The 21,146-nt window shown below is 43.9% G+C and overlaps 1 protein-coding gene across 1 annotated transcript in view; it reads left to right on the plus strand.

Annotated features, from left to right (window-relative positions):
* BCL2 (BCL2 apoptosis regulator) overlaps positions 1–7,939 on the plus strand; it is a 180,033-nt gene extending 172,094 nt beyond the window's left edge. The window contains exon 3 of the mRNA XM_061169467.1: positions 6,401–7,939. Within this exon, the coding sequence (XP_061025450.1) occupies positions 6,401–6,535 (135 nt within the window). The 3' untranslated portion in view covers positions 6,536–7,939. The remainder of the gene's footprint in view (positions 1–6,400) is intronic.
* The last annotated feature ends 13,207 nt before the right edge of the window (positions 7,940–21,146 follow it).

Below are 21,146 nucleotides of genomic sequence, written 5' to 3' on the forward strand. Positions count from 1 at the left end.
GGCCCAACGCAGCTAAAAAAAAATCAATTAATTAATTAATTTAAAAAAAAATTTCTCTCTTTAAAAAAAAAAGAAAAGAAAAGCGCAGTGGAGGAAGTGGCCAGGCTGAGTGGATTAAATGTGGTGGAAAAGCAGCTGATGAGAGTAGGTTAGCAGTTTGTCTTGGGGGGAAAGAAGAGAAAAGGTAATGTTTAGGGTGGAACCCAGCATCTGCATGGACATTTTGAGGAAATCTGAATGTTTATATGCCAAGGAAATAAGAGACAGAAGGTGGATGAGGTTGACATCGTAGTTGGGAGCTGGGGCAATTGATGGAGGAAGGTTCCAGAAGCAACAGGAGACAGTGGAATAAGGGAGCAGGGTGTAAAGAACAGGGGAGGACAGATAGGGATGTGAGTTAGTCGGTGCTCCCAGATAGGAAACTGGGGTGATTCTCACCCAATGGCCCGATTTTCTCAGAGAAGAAAGAGGTGACATCAGCTGTTAAACAGTGAGGGGACACATGAGAACAGTGGTGGCAGTTTGGAATAGTCATGGAAAGGAGCAGAGCCAAGCTCTGACCCAGGGTAAGGGAGTGCTCAGTGCTTTCTAGAACTCACGAGTCGAGACCATGAATTTAGAGCAGCCCCCATCTGCCTGGCCAGACGACTTTCTTCAGCAACGCTTGGAAGGACAGAGGTGACTGGGGGGCAGGATGGGGTCAAGGTTGGATGGGAGGAGCAGGGTGAGGGAGGCAGGGAGGAGGGGCGCAGGGAGACAGAGCCGAGTGCCTGCCAGGGTCCTCAGCCACTGAGCACAGGAGGCCGGAGATGCGAACGCAGCCTCTCGTCCTCCTCCGCCTCATAGCAGCTTATCAGCACACACTGTGGGTAATTTACTTACCCAGTCTACATTTCATTTGCCTCATTTATATAAAGGGCGTTATCATTACTAGGTATTACCACACCAGTGCAGGAGATCTGAACTTACTTGGAGGTAACTGCCCGTTCAGTTTTGAGTTACTATGGTTTGCCTTTTCCATTTTCTTTCTTTTTTATAAATTTATTTTATTTATTATTTTTGGATGCGTTGGGTCTTCGTTGCTGTGCGTGGGCTTTCTCTAGTTGCGGCGAGCGGGGGCTACTCTTCATTGCGGTGCGTGGGCTTCTCATTGCAGTGGCTTCTCTTGTTGCGGTGCACGGGCTCTAGGCGCACGGGCTTCAGTAGTTGTGGCTCGCAGGCTCTAGAGCGCAGGCTCAGTAGTTGTGGCACACGGGCTTAGTTGCTCCATGGCATGTGGGATCTTCCCAGACCAGGGCTCGAACCCGTGTCCCCTGCATTGGCAGGCGGATTCTTAACCACTGCGCCACCAGGGAAGTCCATCGTCTTTTCTATTTTCTAACCCTTGCCCTCAGGTTGTCATGAGGGAGGCGGTCCCCATGGAGACAAAATGATAAAGCCATGACAAATAGAAAATATCAAAGGCATTTGACAGCAGTGTTCAGTTTCCTGTTAGCACCGTCTGATTTTCTTTTTTGTTCAGCCGACAGGACCTTCTGCTCTGTGCAAGGTAGAAAATGGCAGCGTGCCTCCATTTATTTTAGTTCAATGTGCACACAGAGGCATCCCCTCTCTGGACTGGAAGCTCTTTGAGGGCAGGATGACTTCCCCCCCTTAGGGTCTCCCGTGATGATATAATGTATCCACAGAAGTCAGCTCAAAGATTGTGGAACGTAGCTGAATTTCTGATTTGTCTACAGCCAACCAAGACCACATTAAGTTTCCCCACGGTGCAAGGAGCAATGAGAGCCAGCATGGAGCCAGGGGCCTGGACTTACAGACGCTGGTTTCATTGTTACCTGTTTCACTCAGTGTTATGTTGGGAACATCTCTCCTTGCCAATAAATATAGGGTATAATTTTTAGTGACCGACCCATATTCCATTATCATATTTTCATATATTTTTGTTGTTTTCAGGTTTTATTAATTTTTTCAAGATAAATAACTAGAAGTAGAATTACTAACAAAACGACAATATTTTTAAAGCTTTTGCTACGCATTGCCAAATATGAAAGGTCTCTCCATTTACCTCTACCTGGGAGTCTATCAGTTGTGTAAGAGTATCTGGGGCTCCCACCCCCATCCCTACCCCATCCTTTTCAGCAGAACTCAGTATTCTTTTTCAGTTTCTGCCAATCTGATTCGTTTTTAAATCTCGTTTTATTTGGAATCAGATTTAAACGAAACTTTTTGAAGGATTCTGAAGGGGAAAGGAAAATTTTGGAGGGTGGGCTGCCTTGAGGGACCTGTATGTGTATGTCTGTGTCGGGGAGGGGGGAAGGAGAGAGAGAGAAATAGAGGAAGAGGGGAAAGGAAGGAAGGGAGGGAGGGAGGAAGAGGGAGAAGGGGGTGAGAGTGGTCCCAATGCAGGAGGGATGATATACTTTTACCGCCTCCCCCCAACTTTCCCTGGCTTAGGAGTCTTGAGTCTGGTCTGTTCCCATCCGTCTGTCCCGCTCACATCTCCCTGGCTTACTTCCAACCCTGCAGCCAGGGTCCGGGGTTGGGATGTTGGCCGCCCTGCCCCACTGATGCCAGCCCTGGGTGGAACTCAAGACTCAGACCATCTGTGGCCTCTGAATTTGTAGTTTGTGGGAAAGCTGTCTGCAAAAGAGCACGCAGAGCTGGGGCACTGCCTGCCTTCTCTATGATGTGAGAGGCCAACAGGAGAAAGGACCCTTCCCTGGGGACTTGCTGTGCCCATCCCTGAGGTCAGGCAGAGCCCTTGCCAGTCCTGACATGAGCAAGGGCTGCCGTGCCTTCTGAATATATAGGCTGGGATTTTGTCCGAATCACATGACAATGGCCCAGGTTTTCTTTTTCCCTCTTTGTTGCTTTTAATACATAAAATGAGCATGTGTTTATTTAAAACAGCTTTCAAACTTAAACAAATAATGACAGACTGTTCAAACAGACTTCGGAAATCACCCTAATCAGGATGTTTGAAAAAGCAAGAAGACGACTCTCCATGAAAGTAGCTTTTAGGATCTTCAGTCCTGAAACAACAGGCCCTGCTCTGCACTTTAGAATCACAGATGGGCAAACCGTAGGAGCCAGATTCCATCTCAGGGGGTTTAAAGAACGCCCCTCAGCCCTACAACCTGACTTAATAATTTACGAGGAAGTAGAGTTGGGCGTGTGTTATCACCAGAACACATGACGGGTACGTTTGAATTCACAGTTTCTATAGAAATCACCAAGCATCTTCAGAACCAAAAGCTGACACCTTAGAGGGAGCTAGTAAATTGTTTCTGGAAATTAGCAGGCTCGGTAGACCATCTGGAGGGAACGGCAGTTTTAGGAGGGATGTAGCAGGTTAGCAAGAGGACAGGCCAGAGAACAAGGTACTGTTTCCACTAGTTCACACTCTGGGCCATATTTACAAATGGCCTCAGTCACCTATGTTTATCTTCACAACAACCAATTTTATGGGTGAAATAAATGAAGCTCAGGGTTGGGTGATTTGTTCAAGGTCATAAGCAATAAAATGTCAAAGCTGGGATTTCACCCAGACCCTCTCCCCCGAGTTCAGAGCTAATTCCCAGATCCCTGGGGCTGCATCATCGTCTCTGTGCTCATTCTTTGGGTTAAGAGATGCTTCTTTAGCTCATTCCACTTTAGAAATGATTTTTTTCTTTATAGTGCACATTAGAAATGGGCCATGAGGTCCGTTAGAAGCATAGTTATTAATGTGAGGGGCTGGGGCTTGGGAGAGGGAATTATTCTGGCCCCAGAGAGTTGGGGGTATTTGGAGAGGTTGTTTCTTCTCCTGCTGGTACTGTGCACCAGACAAAGCAGCCTGAGTTTGTCGCTGCTTCCTCCACTTTCCCAGGATGGCTCCTGGTCTGGAAAGGTCAGATGGCCTAGGCCTTAGTCTGTTTCATATTCTTCCACAGAAAACTCCACTGATAACTAAAGGGATGCTGGGTCCAACCACTGACCCTCTCAACATCAAGCCGAATTGCATACTGCCCAGTGCTGGTACTCTGAGGAATTTGGGGTGCCCTTTGGCTGGGCTCTTGCGGGTTCCAGCCTGCCCATCCCTCAGGGAGAACAGCACGGAGGGGAGGGCTGTTTGTTAGACGTTTGCTGTTCTGTCTGTGGGATCCTGGGATGTACTTTGCAAGAGGCAGTTTCTCTAAATACATCCTGACCCCTTTCTGCCCCATTTATGCCACTTACATGTAGGGAAAGTAGGAGGTGTCTTGACAAACAGCCGTGATTGTCAGCTCAGCTTTGCGCTAAGGGCACTAAGCACATATTTCATTTATGTCTATTGCCTTGCTTGCTAAGGCTCAAACTTAGAAAATGTTAACAATAGATTAAGAAAGAAGAAAACCCTTGCGCCCTCTCCTGGTAAAAGTTAATCCAGTACATCTGAAGGTATAGCTTACTCACTTATGGGGAGCAGTTATCTGTCTAGACTAACTAAGTAATCTTGTACTAATTTGACCAAAGCTATTGACACACTAGATGGACCATTGGGTCTTCCTTGGGCTGTGATTACAGAGTTTCTTCTAAACCTTTCTTTGCAGGGCTCCTCAGCCTCAGCACTGTTGGCGCTTTGGGGTGGATAATTCTTTGTGGTAAGGGCTGTCCGGTGCCTTGTGGATACTGAACAGCATCCCTGGCTTCTACCCATTAGATGCCAACAGCACTCCCATCCCAGACCATGACTACCAAAAATGTTTCTAGGCATTGCCAAATGTTCCCTGGGGGACAAGACCAGTGAGCCCCACTGCCCTAAACCCATGTCTGCCTTTTTTTTTTTTCTTTTTTGGCCACACCTTGCAGCTTGCAGGATCTTAGTTCCCCGACCGGGGATTGAACCCACGCCCTCGGCAGTGAAAGTGCCGGGTCCTACCCACTGGACCGCCAGGGAATTCCCTCTTGTTTGCCTTTTGTAAAAGGTGCCACTGGTCACAGGGCAACCAGTGAGAGAGTGAGGGTGGCTCAACACAAACCTTTCGTGACTGTGGGGAGCAATTTTGATGATTGGTCAACTGAGTTCACCTCTGGGAATTTGTCTAAAAAAAATCCAAACAAGTAGACAAGAATTTATGTATAAAGCTGTATCATAATGTTGTTTATGAGAGCAGAAGTTTAAAACAACCCAAATAAAGAATTGGTTAAATAAAGTACAGCATAGATATAGATATATAAACATATATGGTGGAATACTATGCAGTCATGAAAAATAATTGTGTAAGTTTATATTCAATAACATGGGACTTTTCCCTAATGATGCCTTAAACTCTCGAGACTACTGCAAGATGTCCAGAGGTTTTTGTATACAAAAGGAATAATTTCAAGAAGGCAGAGTAAGCATCTAGGTGAAGTATTAGGCCAAACACAGAATTCAAACCAATGTTTGACTTCAGAAAACTTTACTCTTTAATTGAACAAACATTTCTCAAACACCTGCATGTACCAAGACCACACATAGCACTGGGGAGACAAAGACGATACCTGGTCCCTCTACTGCAATACTTGCCCCAAACAGACAAAAACACGGTAAACGTCGTCAGACCCTCCTCCCCACCGTGATGCTGGACGTCTCCTTATGTTACTGTCTCCCATCGTGAAATCGTGTGCTCTAATTCCAGGTTTGGGGGCCTAACCGGAGCTACATCTTGTTTTCCTCTTCATGCCTGATTAATCACACCAAGGGAACAACATTTCATTTACTGCTTTATATATTCAGATATATTTAGAGCTGTCCAAATACTCATTGGGTCCAAACATGGAATCTAATCCTCCCCAACAAATCTAAGAAATGAGCATTCAATGGTCTCAGCTTTTTTCCTACAGCACAGGAACAAAGAAAATGAATCCATAAGATGGGTATGAAGAATAAATAAAATAATGCATGTCAGGCATTTGTTACAAGTGCCTGGCATATAGCAAGCACTCAATAAAGGAGTAGTTGGGTTTTTTTAAAAATTATTTTTACGAATGGTCATGCTAGCTAAAATTGCAAAGCCTGCCGTATTTCTAACAACTGCCTTTGCTGTTTTATCTTTTCCCTTAGCACCTACCACTCTCTAATACACTATATGAAACATGTAGTTTTGTTTACTGTCTATCCTACTCCACTGGGTCAAAGCTTTTGCGCTTTTAGCCTATTTCATTCACTGCTGTATCTCTACGGTGTCTGGTACATAAGTAGGGTCTCAAAAAATATTTCCTGAATGAAAGTGAAAAGAGTGGGTCTGAAATCATTGCCCCCAAAGTGCGTTTGACCTTTCCCCTCACCCTCCCGAAGGTGCCCAGGCACTTCAGATGCCTTTCTCCCTGCCATCTGGCATTCCGTCCGTGCCCGCTCTAATATTCTTTTTCTTCCCTCCTCTCCCCACTGCAGGATGCCTTTGTGGAGCTGTATGGTCCCAGCATGCGGCCTTTGTTTGATTTCTCCTGGCTGTCTCTGAAGGCACTGCTCAGTCTGGCCCTGGTGGGAGCTTGCGTCACCCTGGGTGCCTATCTGGGCCATAAGTGAAGTCCACAGGCCTGCCACAAACACATATGCAAAAGGTTCACTAAAGCAGTAGAAATAATATGCATTGTCACTGATGTACCATGAAGCGAAGCTGTGGTCTCTTAAAAACAAAAACAAACCACCACCAACAACGAAAAAACAGCTTTCAGGCTCAACGTCGAATCAGCTACTTACTGCCAAAGGGAAATACAATTTATTTTTTACATTATTAAGAAAAATAAGATTTATTTATTTAAGACAGTCCCATTGAACCTCCTGTCTTTGGAAACCCTACCACTAATTACTAAGCCCCACCTGGATGGCTCCACCTGGTCTCCTGTGCCTATAAACACGGATTTCTGTTCCATGTTGTTGGCCCAACTGACTCACCATCTGAAAAGCAAACAAATTGACAAAGGACTTGACTGTTCCAGAAGCTGGGTTTCTGGCTGCTGGAGGTTAGGAAGAAGGTATTCGCTTTCTTTGCCTTTTTTTTTTTTTTTTTTTTTTTTTTTGCCCTGGAGGCTGTGTTCTTAATAGAGGGAAGGTCCTTGGAGGGGAGACCATTCTTCCCTGGCCTGCAGAACAGGCACTTTGCATATGGTACACACCCGGTTGGAAGAAAACCATCGGGAACTTCAGATGGACTTGGTATTTGCCAAGATCTCCACCCCGAAGGACAGTGTTGGGAAAAATGCCCTTAAACCAGGAAAGTATTTTTTTAAGCTACCAATTGTGCCGAGAAGCATTTTAGCAATTTATACAATATCATCCAGTACCTTAAGCCCTGACGTGTATATTCATATATTTTGGATACGCTCCCCCTCCAAATACTGGCTCTGTCTGTGTATGAAACAGAATCCTCTGGAATGCGAGGAAGTGAACGTTTCGGTGACTTCGGCATCAGGAAGCATCAGGCCGCCACAAGTGCCTGCTTTTCCGCAAGAGGCCGCGGTCTGCTCTGCCTTGCCCCAGCTCGGAGACCTCGTCCTGGAACCCAGCCTGGGCACTCGCTGGCCTGCTCGAGGGGTTTTAAACAGAGCGGTGTGGTCTGCGAATGTCTGGAAGGTGACGGAGCTCAGAATCGCGCGGGCAAGGAAAGAAGGCAGGAGGCCTGGGCCTGCTACCCTGGGGCCCCCGCTCCACGTGGAGCGTGGAACCTGGGAGCCAAGGCTCCTCGGGCGTTCATCACTGTGGAGGGAAGGAAACAGGCACTGCGCCTTTGCTCGCGGAGGGAGGTGGTGATGGCTGGGGATCCCGCCCCCCAAGGGAAACGCTTGCGTGCGCCTCGGCCACGCGGCTGCCAGCCTGCCCGTGCAGCTTAAAGCAAGATTTTAAAGACTTTGGGGAGGGTCATAAATCCTAAAGGAAGCGTTAAAATGGATTAACTGACCTATGTCTGTGGAATTACGATGTAAAACATTATCTTGTCATTGTAGTTTGGTTTTATTTGAAAAACCTGATGGGGGGTGGGGGGGGGAAGTTCCAGGTGTGGAATGTGGGGATTATCTGTACATCCTGGGGCGTTAAAAAAGAAAAAAGAAAAAAAAAAAAAAATCAGTGCTGGAAAACGCTAGAGAAGTAGCAAAAGAAGTGAAATCTCCAGCTCATAAACTAGAAATATTTTTTCAAGTTTAGAATCAGCCTTGAGACATACGTGGAATAACTGTGGCATTATTGCATTATATACCATTTATCTGTATTAACTTTGGAATGTACTTATGTTCAATGTTTAATGCTGTGGTTGATATTTCGAAAGCTGCTTTAAAAAAAAAAAAGATTACATGCATCTCAGCATCTTTTTAAAAAATTGTATTTAGTTATGGCCGCTACACTATTTGTTAGCAAAAATGATCATTTTTTCCATTTGAGATTTTTGGCTCTTAATTCTTTAAAAGCATTTCTGAGGAGGTGAGATAAGCCCTGGGTCTCAGCTACCTGAGAAACCCTGGAGCATGCTGGCCACCCAGCCACTTTGCTTGAACCGAGTTACGTCCACTTCCATGTCAACAGAATTATTTATTGTGAGGGACGTATCTGTTGTCCCTTTGACCTTGTTGCTTAGGTTTACTTGTCCTTGGCCAAATCAGAATTTAACTCACATCATTTAGGATTGCATACATGTTTGGTTAAACCCATGAGGTTCATTCGGCTGGAAATCCAGATGGAAAATGACCAGGGGATTAAATTCTGGCTCCGATGGTTTGCCCTTTAGAGATGGCTTCCGTGCCTGTTTCCACGGAGACCTGTCTGGAGCCCTCCCACCCTCCTTCCGTAGGGCCTTTCTCCGTGGCCGTCCTCAGGTCCTTCCTGAAATGCAGTGGCGCTTACGCCCCAGACGGAGAAAGCAAGAAACCCATGGTATGAAGCCAGACCTCCCTGGCGGGCCTCAGGGAACAGGACGATCAGACCTTTGAATGATTCTAATTTTTAAGCAAAATATTATCTTATGAAAGGTTTACATTGTCAAAAGTGATGAATATGGAATATCAAATTCTGTGCTGCTATCCTGCCAAGATCATTCTAATGGAGTCGGTTTGCAGTACACTCCAAGTGGCGAGATCCTCCAAGCTGCTTTAGAAGTAACCATGAAGAACACGGACATTTTTAATATAAAGCTTGTTTGTCTTTTGTTGTTGTTGTTGTTATTGTTATTGTTCAAGCTGGGATTTGCAGAGTGTTCTAAAAATGTATATATAAAAAAGGTCACAGGGGCTAATTTCTGACTGGTTTCCTCTTGCTGTGGGGTTACATTATCTGGTTTTAATGATAAATGTTCCCGGCCACCTGACCCCAGAACTGTACAGTATTGTGGCTACACTCTCTCTAAGAGTAGTTGAAGTTGCATTTTTCTTGTTGTTAAAAACATGTTAGAAGCAATGAATGTATATAAAAGCCTCGACTAGTCATTTTTTTCTCCTCCTTTTTTGCATTGTCTCAATTATTTTGCAGTTGGACAGCAGAGACCCATTCCTACCTAACAGGTGTGGAGGAGGGATTCACACCTGAATTACCATCAGCGTGGTGCACATGTTGGCCCAGGTCAGGGTTCAATAGAGCACGTGCACTTTCCAAACGGAGGTTGAGGGCTCTAAAAAAAGCCACAAGGAGAAAAGCACCCAAGAACCTCCTGGGTCCTCCCAGGCCCTCGCTGCACAGACAGCCCGAAAGAGAGATCAAAATGACAGCTCGCACCTTCTGCAGCAGACACTCATCTCAGATTCTGCAGGCTTAAGATGTGGCTTAAAGTCACATTTCGAATGAAGGAAGCACTTTGCTATAGTTCAAGCCAAAAACCAACAGCCTCTGCCCCAGCTCACTTATCTCTGTCTATTCCGATATGACCTTCCATTAAGATGTGACTTTATTTCATTAGTAAATGTTTATGCTTATCATTTAAAGACCTAGTCCTGGCCCAAGGTGGGAAATTAGGAAGTGATCATAAATCAAGAGGAGTTCTAATAATCAGGATTAGACTTAAATATGTAGGACAGTCCCAACACACGTCTGGGTTTTTCGCATCAAGGATCTATGGGATAAATAGAATTGCAAATTGTCTATATTGTAATTAAACTTATGCTAAAATGATGAACTTATACATGTGAACTTAAATTCTAATTTCGACTGTACTTCTAAGGCAGCGGCTGTTTTTATATACTTCCTTATCACTTATAGTTAGTAATGGACACCTCCTCTATCAGAAAAAAACAGGAAGGGCTTGAAATATAAGCCATTCTAAGGAAATTAGGGAGTCAGTTGAAATTCTATTCTGATCTTATTCTGTGGTGTCTTTTGCAGCCCAGACAAATGTGGTTACACACTTTTAAGAAGTACAATTCTACATTGTTAAGCTTATGAAGGTTCCAATCAGATCTTTATTGTTATTCGATTTGAATCTTCCCAGGGATTTTTTTTTTTTTAATTATTATGGGACAAAGAACATTTGTTGCAGGGTTGGGAGGAAGAATTTTCAAATGAGCAAAACATTCCCAAGATTGGATCAGGGTGTGGAGGCTTTCAGAATAGCCAGGACGGTAGGATGTGAAATGCAAACAAGTGAAAACTTCACTAGGATCAATGTGATGCCTCGGTGAAGGACCTTATGCAACAAACAAGAAACATTTTCAAGCTCTGTGGTATATTTAGCTTCTAGGGACAACAGAACAACTCAAAGTCCAGCTCTGTATGGCAATGCAGATGAACCAAAACTCTTTGAAACATCTGCCATCAATGGTAATGGTATTAATTTCAAGCCTGGACATGTCTAATGGCTATTTAAACAATAAATTTGTAATTTTAACCAACAGGATATTTAATGAAAACCTTCTGGTTGGTAGGGACATCTATTTCTAAATACTTATTATGCACAATACAGGGAGAAAAAAAGTGAGACTGAACTGGGTAAGTAATAATACAAGTTCCTTATCCTTACCCAAAGAATCATTCTGTTCCATGTCTGTGCTCATAAGACTGGCCTTAGACAACCATGAAATATGCATCCCACGGGGCACAAAGAAAACCAGATGGAGTATGAATGGTATTGCCCCAATTCATCATGACTACCCCAGAAAAATAACTGAAAGGCAATATATATCCTATTGATGACAAGGTTGTTTTGGGTCCCAAGGTAAGCTCAGCAGACAGAAACACTTGTGGAAGATGGAAAGGCTTAATCAAAAAATCCCGGGACTGTTACTAAATATGACTATAGTATATTAGTAACTCCGTGTCCCTAAACCTTTTAGGGAATCTGCAGTGAGCCCTCCAGCCAGCTCATTTCATTAAGTTTTTGCCTCTGGGGTAGCATTTAAAGGAGTGATAGCCGATCACATTTCTTTGGAGGAAGCTTGTGTTTATTATACTATCTTCTTAAGTTTTCAACCAAGTTTTGCTTTTGTTTTGAGTTACTGGGATTATTTTTGTTTTCAATAAAAATAAGTGTATAAAAAGTGGTTTTGTATTGAAAGCTTTTGTTATCAAGATGTTCACACTTCTCCCTTCCATGGACTATTTTTAAGATGGATACTTCTTAGGGGTGGCTGATATCCTGCAACACTGTACACACACAAAAAACTATATGATAAGTGTACTTTAGATAGTTAAGATAAAGTAAGTCTCTGGTTGGCCAGCATTAAATATAATGGCATTTTCTTTGTATTGTTGGGGAAAGCCCCACTGCCATTCAACTTTCTTTGTCTGTCCAGTTAATATTGTGAAGAAAAATAAAGTACAATGTGAGATATTGGTTGTACCCTGGAATTGTTTGTGATGCGGTGATGTGATTTTGCCCTGTCATTCAAAGACCTTCTTAACAAGCCAGTAGAGCCACCCGGAGCCTGACTGGTTATGAAGCCCTGGGGGGGCCAGGCTATGGGATTGCTCAGCGGGTGAAGCCACCTTAGAAGGAGGTTTTGTTTCCTCGTTACTAACCCTTCTGGTTTGGTTCAAGGTGGACCAGCCTTGAGCTCTACTCCCATTGTTGCTGCCAGGTGTGCTCCCTCATACCAAGTGAAGATCCCAACCTCTGCTCCGTAAGATGAAAGATGGTATAAAAAGGAGAGAAAGAAGCTAAAATTCTGGTTTGAAGTGAGCGTTTTAAGATAACCAAAGCAGTCACTTGTTTTGGAGCATAGAAATCCTGAATAGCCGGGCACCTATGTTTCCCTCTTACACTGCTACCCTAGGAAGGCATCAATCCTCCAAGGCTCTTCCCTTCAACTCAATTAAAAGGACTCCGATAGCAGCATCTGCTGGCTGCCAGCCCTGTACACGTAACACCACCAGTTCTCATTACCTTGGAAGGTGGGTACTGGCTTCTCCTATTTTATAGGCAAAATCTGAGACTCATAAAAGTTAATATGCCCAAGTCCTCAAACCTCGTGAACTGCAGAGGCAGGATTTGAGCTTGTGGTCCGGCTGCCTCCCAGACCCTTGCTTCTCTTCTATCAGTGGTCTTCAAACAGCTGCACATGGAGCCTTGGGGCACCACATTTGCAAGGGGTAAGCAAGCTTGGGGTGTTTAAAGGAATCAACGTTCTTGGCATGCCAGGGATGCTCCGTCCTAAACTGTCCTCCGTGCGAACACTCCTGAGGTCAGGCCAGTTCTCATCTCCCACCTTCCCTTTCACAATCATCTGTCACAGCTCACAAAACAGAGGCGCACACAGCCGTCCCTCCCGGAATCTGGCTGTGAGGCACTGCACCCTGTGCTGGGCTCCCTTGCCCTAGCCACGGGGGCCAATCACGCCCGTCTCTTCCCAACTCCAGTGAAGTCAAGTTCGGTAGCTTGAAATCGGCCCTGGTGGAAGTATTTACACCATGGAAATGAGCACAAGATACAAAATAGAGCTTTTTTCCCCCCTCTTCTTTGTTTCTTTTTCTTTTTTTTTTCCAGAGAGCCAATTTACCTGCACACCTCTGGGCACTGTCCTGGGGATTTAAAACCCTTCAGTTACCAAAAGGTATGATGTGAAATCCTTGGGCTGTATTAGACACTAATGCCTGGGAAACGAATCCTTTTGCAAATCACTTTTCCAATTGGTTGCTTTCAACAAAGGTGAAAGAACACCTAGTCAAGACGGCCACCTGTCAAGCTGGCAGGATGTGGGGGTTTTTTTCTTTTAATATGATTTCAGAATATAACTCAGAAATCCAGAGTTGTGTAACATTACTATACAAAACTCCTTCCACTCCCTCGTACTTGGTATGTGAACAGCTCTCCTTGAAGCTTACATCCATAAAAACAAAGAATGGGTTTGATGGTGAACCCTAGCTCTTTCTAGTAACAGGTCATTTCTATTTATAGATACTTGTCCTTCTTGGTGGGGAGGGGGAGGATGACAAACCAGCCCCATTTATCTCATTAACACTTGTATTTCCAATAAAATTAAAAATTTAGATTTAATAATGGTTTATCAAAATGTGTAATATATTTGTATATTTTTATTAGTTGGGTAATAATAATAATTGTAATTATTCAATTATTCAACCTAGGAACAAAAAAGTAAAGCCTTATGGTCACAAAAATTTGTAGTTTACTTTCGTTGTAGAAAGTTATGACAGGTTAACCAATTTTAAACTTTCAGTTGTAAGACATATCATATTAGGATAAAATGGAGGGTAGAAATATGAATTTTAGGGAAGAAAAGGAAAAACGTAAAACTTCCTGGGGTCAAAAAATAACTTGTTCCTGTTTTTTTCATGTAATTGACGCTGAGTATTATGCAAGATTATTGTTATGGTATTTAGATTCCACTGTCTATAATGAAAAAGTGATGCAACAAAGTTATTTGTACAATGTCATTTGCTAAAATAACTTCTCAGACAAACTTGTTATTAGTATGTGTCAAAATTCTATTTCAAACTGGCCTCAATTCAGGGATTGCCAGAGACAGACAATCCAGAGGGAAAAAAAAGTGGTCCCACAACCAAAGAATGCCCAGAGTCTGACTGATGTGTCTTAAGATAGTGAATGGGGAAGCCTAACTTCTCAGGATTTCTTAATTCCATTAAAGTCTACCTGGAAATTACTCAAGCATTTTATCAAAAATCATAATTACTTCACGGAAGGGGTTATAAATTACATCATACAAAAAAAGTTCTGCCACAGATAGTTTTGGGACAATTTTCTTTCCCATACTATTCACAATGCATTGGAAAGAAAATCCTTTGCAACTATTTATATTTAAGTTTTAAAAGTTAAATGTCAACTTGAACATATGGAAGGGTGGTAAATGCCTTTTCAAACTCCTTTTAATGGAACATTCGCAACTGTTGGAAGACTCCTGCCCTGTCTGCCCCTCTAGGCACTCCCCCTGGACTTTATTGGAAGCTCCAAGGTGGATGGGGGAGGGGCAGAGGATACACTCCCTCCCCCCCAGGACCCAGCAGGTAATTGGGTAATGATAATTGTAATAAATATTCATTCCAGGAACAAAATAAATAAATAAATAAAAACAAAGCCTTAGCGTCACAAAAATTCAATTAAATGCACAGGCTCACTTCTGTCATAGAAAAGCATGAGAGGCTAGTCAATGTTAAATGTATTATTTTTGTTGCAAATCTGTGTTTTAAAATTCCTTTTTTTTTCTTTCACATTGAAAAACCACAGAACTGCAGCTCATTGCCCATCTCACCCCACTTGTCATTTGTCTGTCTGTGTGTCCTTGGTTGTATGATCCTGTATCATTCTTAATCTATGCTGCTGAAATATCTGAGCCCACATCTGTAAGAAAAGGCAAATCCCAAAGCAATCAGGGCCTGTTCTTTCCTTCTTTCTTTCCTCACCCCCTGGAGAACTCTGACTGGTCTCCCACAAGTTGATGAGTGGATCCAGTGGTCCAACAAACGTTTGTTGAGCTCTACTCCTAGGACAGGTGTGGGACAGAGCTCTAGGATTTAGGAATTATTAAGACCCAGTCCTTAGCCTCAGGAACTCCCTATCTAGTGTCTTGTCTGTTTGGCTTTTTTTTTTCTTTTTTTCTTGATAAAATATTTATCAAGTCCAATTGAATAAGCTCCTTGTTTTCTGGGGTCATCTTACATCAATCAGGCTAACTTGCTATTTATATGACTACACATTCTCTTTCAAAGTGGGTTGTTTAGGCGCAGGTTCCCACAGACAAAAAAACGTAAACATTTCTCTCTTTCTAGCCAAGATTTGGAACTTTCTGTCTGAAACAACTGGCTTAGATGCTACGTAGCTGTGGATTTTTTTCCTGCATTCTCTCTCTGTTTTTCCAAACTTTTGAGCCCACTTCATCTCAGAGGCCAGTAAGCAGGAGGGAGTAGAAGCTGCAAAGACCGTGAGGAGAATTCAACAGCAAGTAGACCCAGGGCGGCTTTGATCTTCTCTCCCAAGGGGGACATCATCTCCTGTGTCCATGTGGAACTCCTCAGCCAGGGTACAAAAGAAAGAAAAGGAGGAATAAAATATTTATAGGAAAATTATTTCTCACAAGCAAGCATTTGTTCTAAAAGTTTTTAGAAATATAATTATTTGTCTCCTTCTTGGGTTTTTCTGTTTTTAATATGAGACACTTTCAAGTCCCCTAGTTAAGTTTCCAGGAAGCAATAATCCATGTTGCCTTGGGTGGAGTTTAGGAAAGAAACTAGGTCTCAGGAGTGAAAATGTTTCCATTGAAATTGCCACATGGAACTCTTGCTGCTTCTTTAATGTTCTTGCATAATAAGGCCCCATTCCCCAGGGCAGCGTGGACCAGCTCTCCACTGGCCCTCTGCTGCAGGACTCTCTGTCCTCTTTGAGACCCAGCTGACCTCCTGGCCTCACTTACCCTCACCTATCAAGTCTTATCCAAACGGGAAATCTCTGGACCAGTGCCATCCAACAGAAATAAAATGTGAGCCCCATTTGTGATTTTTCATCTTCCAGTAGTCGCATTAAAAATTAAAAATAGTACATGGAATTAATTTTAATAACATTTTATTTAACCCAATATATCAACATATAATGAATATGAAAATGACTGAGGTCATTTTCATCCGTTTTTATATGAAGTCTTTGAAATTGGTGTGGAATTGACAGTTGGAGCACATCTCAATTCAAATGAGCCAGATTTCAAGGTCTCAATCTCCGCATGGGGCCGGTGGCTACCATGTTGAATGGCACCACTCTAGACTCTGTGTACAGATGTTTTACCGCCCACACACGAACAACATGCCTGTAAAATGCCTTTCTCTGTCTGCCCCCATTTAGCATTACCCCCATGCTAATTAAGTTGGGAAGGCTGAAAAGCATCTTTCTCTCCGACTGCCTCTGTTAGGGGAACCACTGACGGAAACCGCCCGCCCTGGCCAGGCACAAAAGCAACCACTTGCATGAGTTACTTCACAACAGGAGCTCCTGGTAAGGAACGTGGAACTAACAAGCTACCACCAACAGAAGAATTTCAGAAAAGTCAAAAGGAGAGAGGAGATGCCAGTCCATATGTCCTACCAACTCCCAGGACCTTCCTCGCTGGAATCCATCTTGGCTGAGCGATGTGCACGCCTCCAGGAAGGACCCTGAGTCAAACTATGGGCCAAGCAAGATGACTGGCCAGAGACAACCCGGAAACGAACCCCATTACCATAAAACCTGAGACCGCGAGCCACGTGGCAGAGCAGTTCTCCTGGGTTCCCTTACCCTGCTGCTCTCCGGCCCAGGCGCCCCTTCCCAATAAAGTCTCTTGCTTTGTCAGCACGTGTGTCTCCTCGGACAGTTCATTTCCGAGTGTTAGGCAAGAGCCCACTCTCAGGCAGGCCCTGGAAGGGGTCCCCCTTCCTGCAACACCTCAAACCCTCTTTTCCAGACTTTCCCAAAAGAATTCTTACTTTTGAAACATTTGCTGTTAGGTCAGAAGGGAAACCAGATTGCGGTATGTTCAATGAAAGTATTTCAAGCCCTAATGGTGGGCTTCAAACACTTGCTATCAGAAGATCTGGATTCAAATTGTGGCTGGCTAAAAGTATGAGCTTGGGTAAAGCATTCCACCTCTTAGAATCTTAGGTTTCTCCTCAGTTCAGCAGAACTGTACCGTTTGTCCTGTCATGTCCTACCAACCTGCTGAGGCAGTGGTGGGAAGATCAAAATGGTGAATGTGAAGGGCTTGAGGTGCCACCCAAAATAGAAAATCACATTATTTATTATTCCAAACTATTAAAAGCTGTGCAGCCACAGAAAATAACAGCCCGCAATATTTACAAAGACAGAGTAAGGATTTATATTAGGAAGCTGAATCAAAGAAGCAAATTCCTATAATTACCTACAAGGTCAACAATTTTCTTAATTATTTCCAAACCTTGACTTTTCATTTTTATTTACTGAGAGAGACACAGAAAGGGAGAGAATGATAAATGACCCCCAGGATAATAATCAACTGTGGTCCTTGGAGACAGGTACTCATCATGAGAATACATCTTGATAATGCCTAGCTATAAACTTAGTAACTATCTTGATAATGGCACTGCAGAGAACATTGCACGTGGACCTTATTTTCAAAGACCAACAATTTGAGACGTCTGTGGAGAGTTCCTGCAATATCTCTACCCCATAACCACCTGGATAGTTCCTTGCCCTGATAGCTTTCAGATTAGTAACATTAGCTTCTAACATTTCCTATGACACCACTTAAAACTTACCTTCTCATTGTTTTCTTTAAAATGAGATCTGTGTGCAGGGGACTAGGGAAATATGTTGTCTTCATTCCTAAATGGTTCTCTGCTCAGTGTTACTTAAAAACAAAATTCCAGTTTTGGACTTTTCCCATTTGCCTTCACTAATTACTTCCCCTGTGTTCCACCCAGCAGTACCACAACTAATTCAAGTTCGAACAGACTTTAGTCATTATGTCATCACACTCATCCCCTACTCGTGGGGAAGCCGTGTACATACACTCCACAAAGACAGAAACCAAGAAGGGTCTTGGGCTTCCCTTAGCCACAGTTGTTGTCACTCTGATCTGTTCACATGTGACCAAATTCATCCACGTCCATGTCCAGGAACACAGAGCATGTTCTTACTCTGAAATCCACACCCGCCAGTTGCCTGCTTCACAGCCACACGGCTTGGTGACATTTTTCATTTGCCACTGTCACATTATATGAGTGCCTTAGGTGCACCTACAGCCATTCAAATGCCACCAAGACCGTGGCTGTGCGGAGCTGGAATGCAGGACTTCAGTCACACGTCTGTGGGTCCCCAAAGCCTTCTGGGATAAAGGACTCAGAAGCATCTCCTTGGGTTCCGGCAATCCTAAAATGCTGTACCATAATTTCTAAGAAGAGATGCAGCCACTTCCAACCATGCCAAGTTGGCTTAGTACAGTGTAGTGGGTGTGCTTTAAGTCAGACGTGGGATCCAGCCCTGGGTCTCATAATATGACTTTATAAAACACATGATAAAACCATCTACGATTTACTTGACATCTACTTTGTTAAGTGCCTTAGATACATTGTCTTATTTAAACTGTCACAGCAGCCCTATGAGGTGGGTACCATTATCGTTGCATTTTATAGGTCCCACTGGGTTAAAATCAAGGTGTCGTCAGAGCCATGTTCCTTCTGGCAGCTCTAGGGGGACTCCACTTCCTTGCCTTCTCCAGCTTCTAGAAGCCTCCCACATCCTTGGCTCATGGCCCCTTCTTTGCATCATTCCAACCTCATCACACCCCTCTCTCACTCTCACTCTGACCTTCTTGCGTTCTTCTCATAAGCACCCTATGATGACACTGGACCCACCCAGACAACCCAGGATTCTCCCCATCTCAAGAGCCTTAACTTAATCACACCTGCAAAGTCCATTTTACCATATAAGGTGACATATTCATACATTCCAGAGATTAGGATGTGGACATCTCGGGAGGGTGGGGGGGTGTCACCATTCAGCCTACCACAGTAGAAACCAGGGTTCAGAGACGTTAATTTATTTTCACAAAGCCTCACAGCTCATAGTAGTGGAGCTGAGGTTTGAGTTTTCCAACTACATCAGACTTCCCTTTCTGAGTTCACCAGTAATGCCTTTGAGGCCAAACTCAGCACAGTGTCACATGTGTAAAGTATAATCTTCACCCCTGCACTGCCCCAGTCATGTTGGTCCCCATGACCACCAGCCCGCACAGTCAGCTCCCAGTCATCCACACACCTTGATCCAGAAGCCCTGGCGTTCAGGGAGACCATCATCTGCAGGGTCAAGGTCTGGTGCCAGAGCTGCCCCTCTGCAAAGCTCAGCCTTTACTTCCCAGCCGCAGCCCAGCAGTTTCCTCTGGTTTCATTTCATCTTGCTTCCTGTGCATCTTCCATGCACACCTCACTCCCACTCCAGAGCCTTTAGGATTCTTCCCATGCTCTGTCCTCAGAGCACACAGGGATAATACCTTTTCTACAGATGGTTCTCTCTCCATTTCCTCCTTAAAATACATCAGGAGTTAGGAAGAATATCTGGTTTAACTGATAATCATTTCCAAGGAGCATGGATGCACTAGCCCCTGGCTGGTCAGGGTGCTGCAGACTAGAAGACCCATTCCAAAGACCGCATAGCACATGTCCAGGCTGAGTCTGGGCAGGAGGAGGGCTCACCTTGAGAGGAGGAAGATACTCTTGACATTGCCACCAAGGCCTTGCCTTCTGCACCACTTTAACCCTCCTTCTTGACTATAAGAGAACTCAGGGAGCCCTTGCTCAGCCATGCCGGGCAAAATTACAGGAGACCAGAATACTACTGTTGGGTTTGCTAATCCTCCAACCTCTGGGCTCTGGCCCTTATTTGCCCCGCCCTGTGGTATTTGATGGATGCTCCGTGCCTCATCTGTTCTTCTTGGACTTGGTCTCCTGTTTTCTGAGTCCTCCCCATTTGGTTTGCTATTCTGGGATGTACCTTCTTATCGTGTAATTCACCCGGTACACTGGCCAGAAGTTCTTCCACTGTCCCAATACTCAGTGTCTGTTCGATAAAAATCACACCCAAGGGGCACATCAGCCTTTTACGGTGTCTTCGCCAACAAGTCTAAGCCCCAGAGTTAGAGAAACACAACTCACTGTGACGAGAGAAGATTCCTTGCTGCTTTCTTTGGTGCTTCCTTTTTGCACGTGGGTAGGCAAGGGCTCGGTGGAACACAAGGAGAGGTATTCATTACAAAGAGGAAGTTAATAAGAGCCACGGTGAGCCCAGATTCTTTCTTTTATCTTCTCTCTATACCATGGTTTGGTTAGCTTTTGAAATAATTGCAGATCAATTTCACTTAATTAATAACTTAAAACAGTGGTCCAGAATCCCCTTTGATCTCCATTGGGATAAATTCCTTGTATCCAAGGGAGCCTAGCAGGCAAGGTGGCTCTCAGAGGAGTTTCTGGGCCCCTCCTCTGGACGGACCTTCTTCAGGAGTCCCCAAGTCCTGAATTCCCCATCTCTAGTGCTCTGTGGCTCTTTGCATTTGATTTCTGCACCTGAGCAAGGCTTCAGCCCTGCCACCCAAGGTGAATTCTGGTCCGCAGTGAGATCTCACACCAGGCACTGCATAAATCCTGGACACAGTTGAGCGAGAAAGACATTTATTGTCTGTTTTGGCTCTAAGTGAAGCTAAGAGTCTACGAAGAACATTTGGAACACACATGTGTGGTAAGTCTCTAGCACTCTCTTCCCACCCCGAGTCTGACCAATGATGCTAACTGACCGTGGATGTTACAATGATGGGTCCTGTGACTCCCCGGCCTTCTCATGTAATTGATTCCAGTTTTCCGAGTGTCCTTAGTAGCATAACAATATTACTAACACAATCCAGGATAGGGAATAAATAAAGCAATGTTTCTCCAAAACTTAATCTAGACTTCCTTTTTTTTGTGAAATTCACAGGTCACTAAAAGCAGGAAAAATAATTTAGACATAATTAACTATAACAGGTTGAGCATCTCCAAAAAGAATCAGTGTTTTTATACCGCAAACCATCGTTGTATTCGATTCCTTTACTTGCAAAAATCAAATATGCATTTGATGTAGAAATTGTAAAAATCAAGATCGAAATATAGGATATCCTCAGGATTCCAAAACAGCCAAGAAATATATTTTTCATAAATTCCTGGGTATCCTTGGAAAAGTCATTTAACCTCTTTGGGTCTCAGTTTCTTAAAATTCAGCAAA

The sequence above is a fragment of the Eubalaena glacialis genome, chromosome 15, assembly GCF_028564815.1.
Source record: "Eubalaena glacialis isolate mEubGla1 chromosome 15, mEubGla1.1.hap2.+ XY, whole genome shotgun sequence".
NCBI lineage: Eukaryota > Metazoa > Chordata > Mammalia > Artiodactyla > Balaenidae > Eubalaena > Eubalaena glacialis.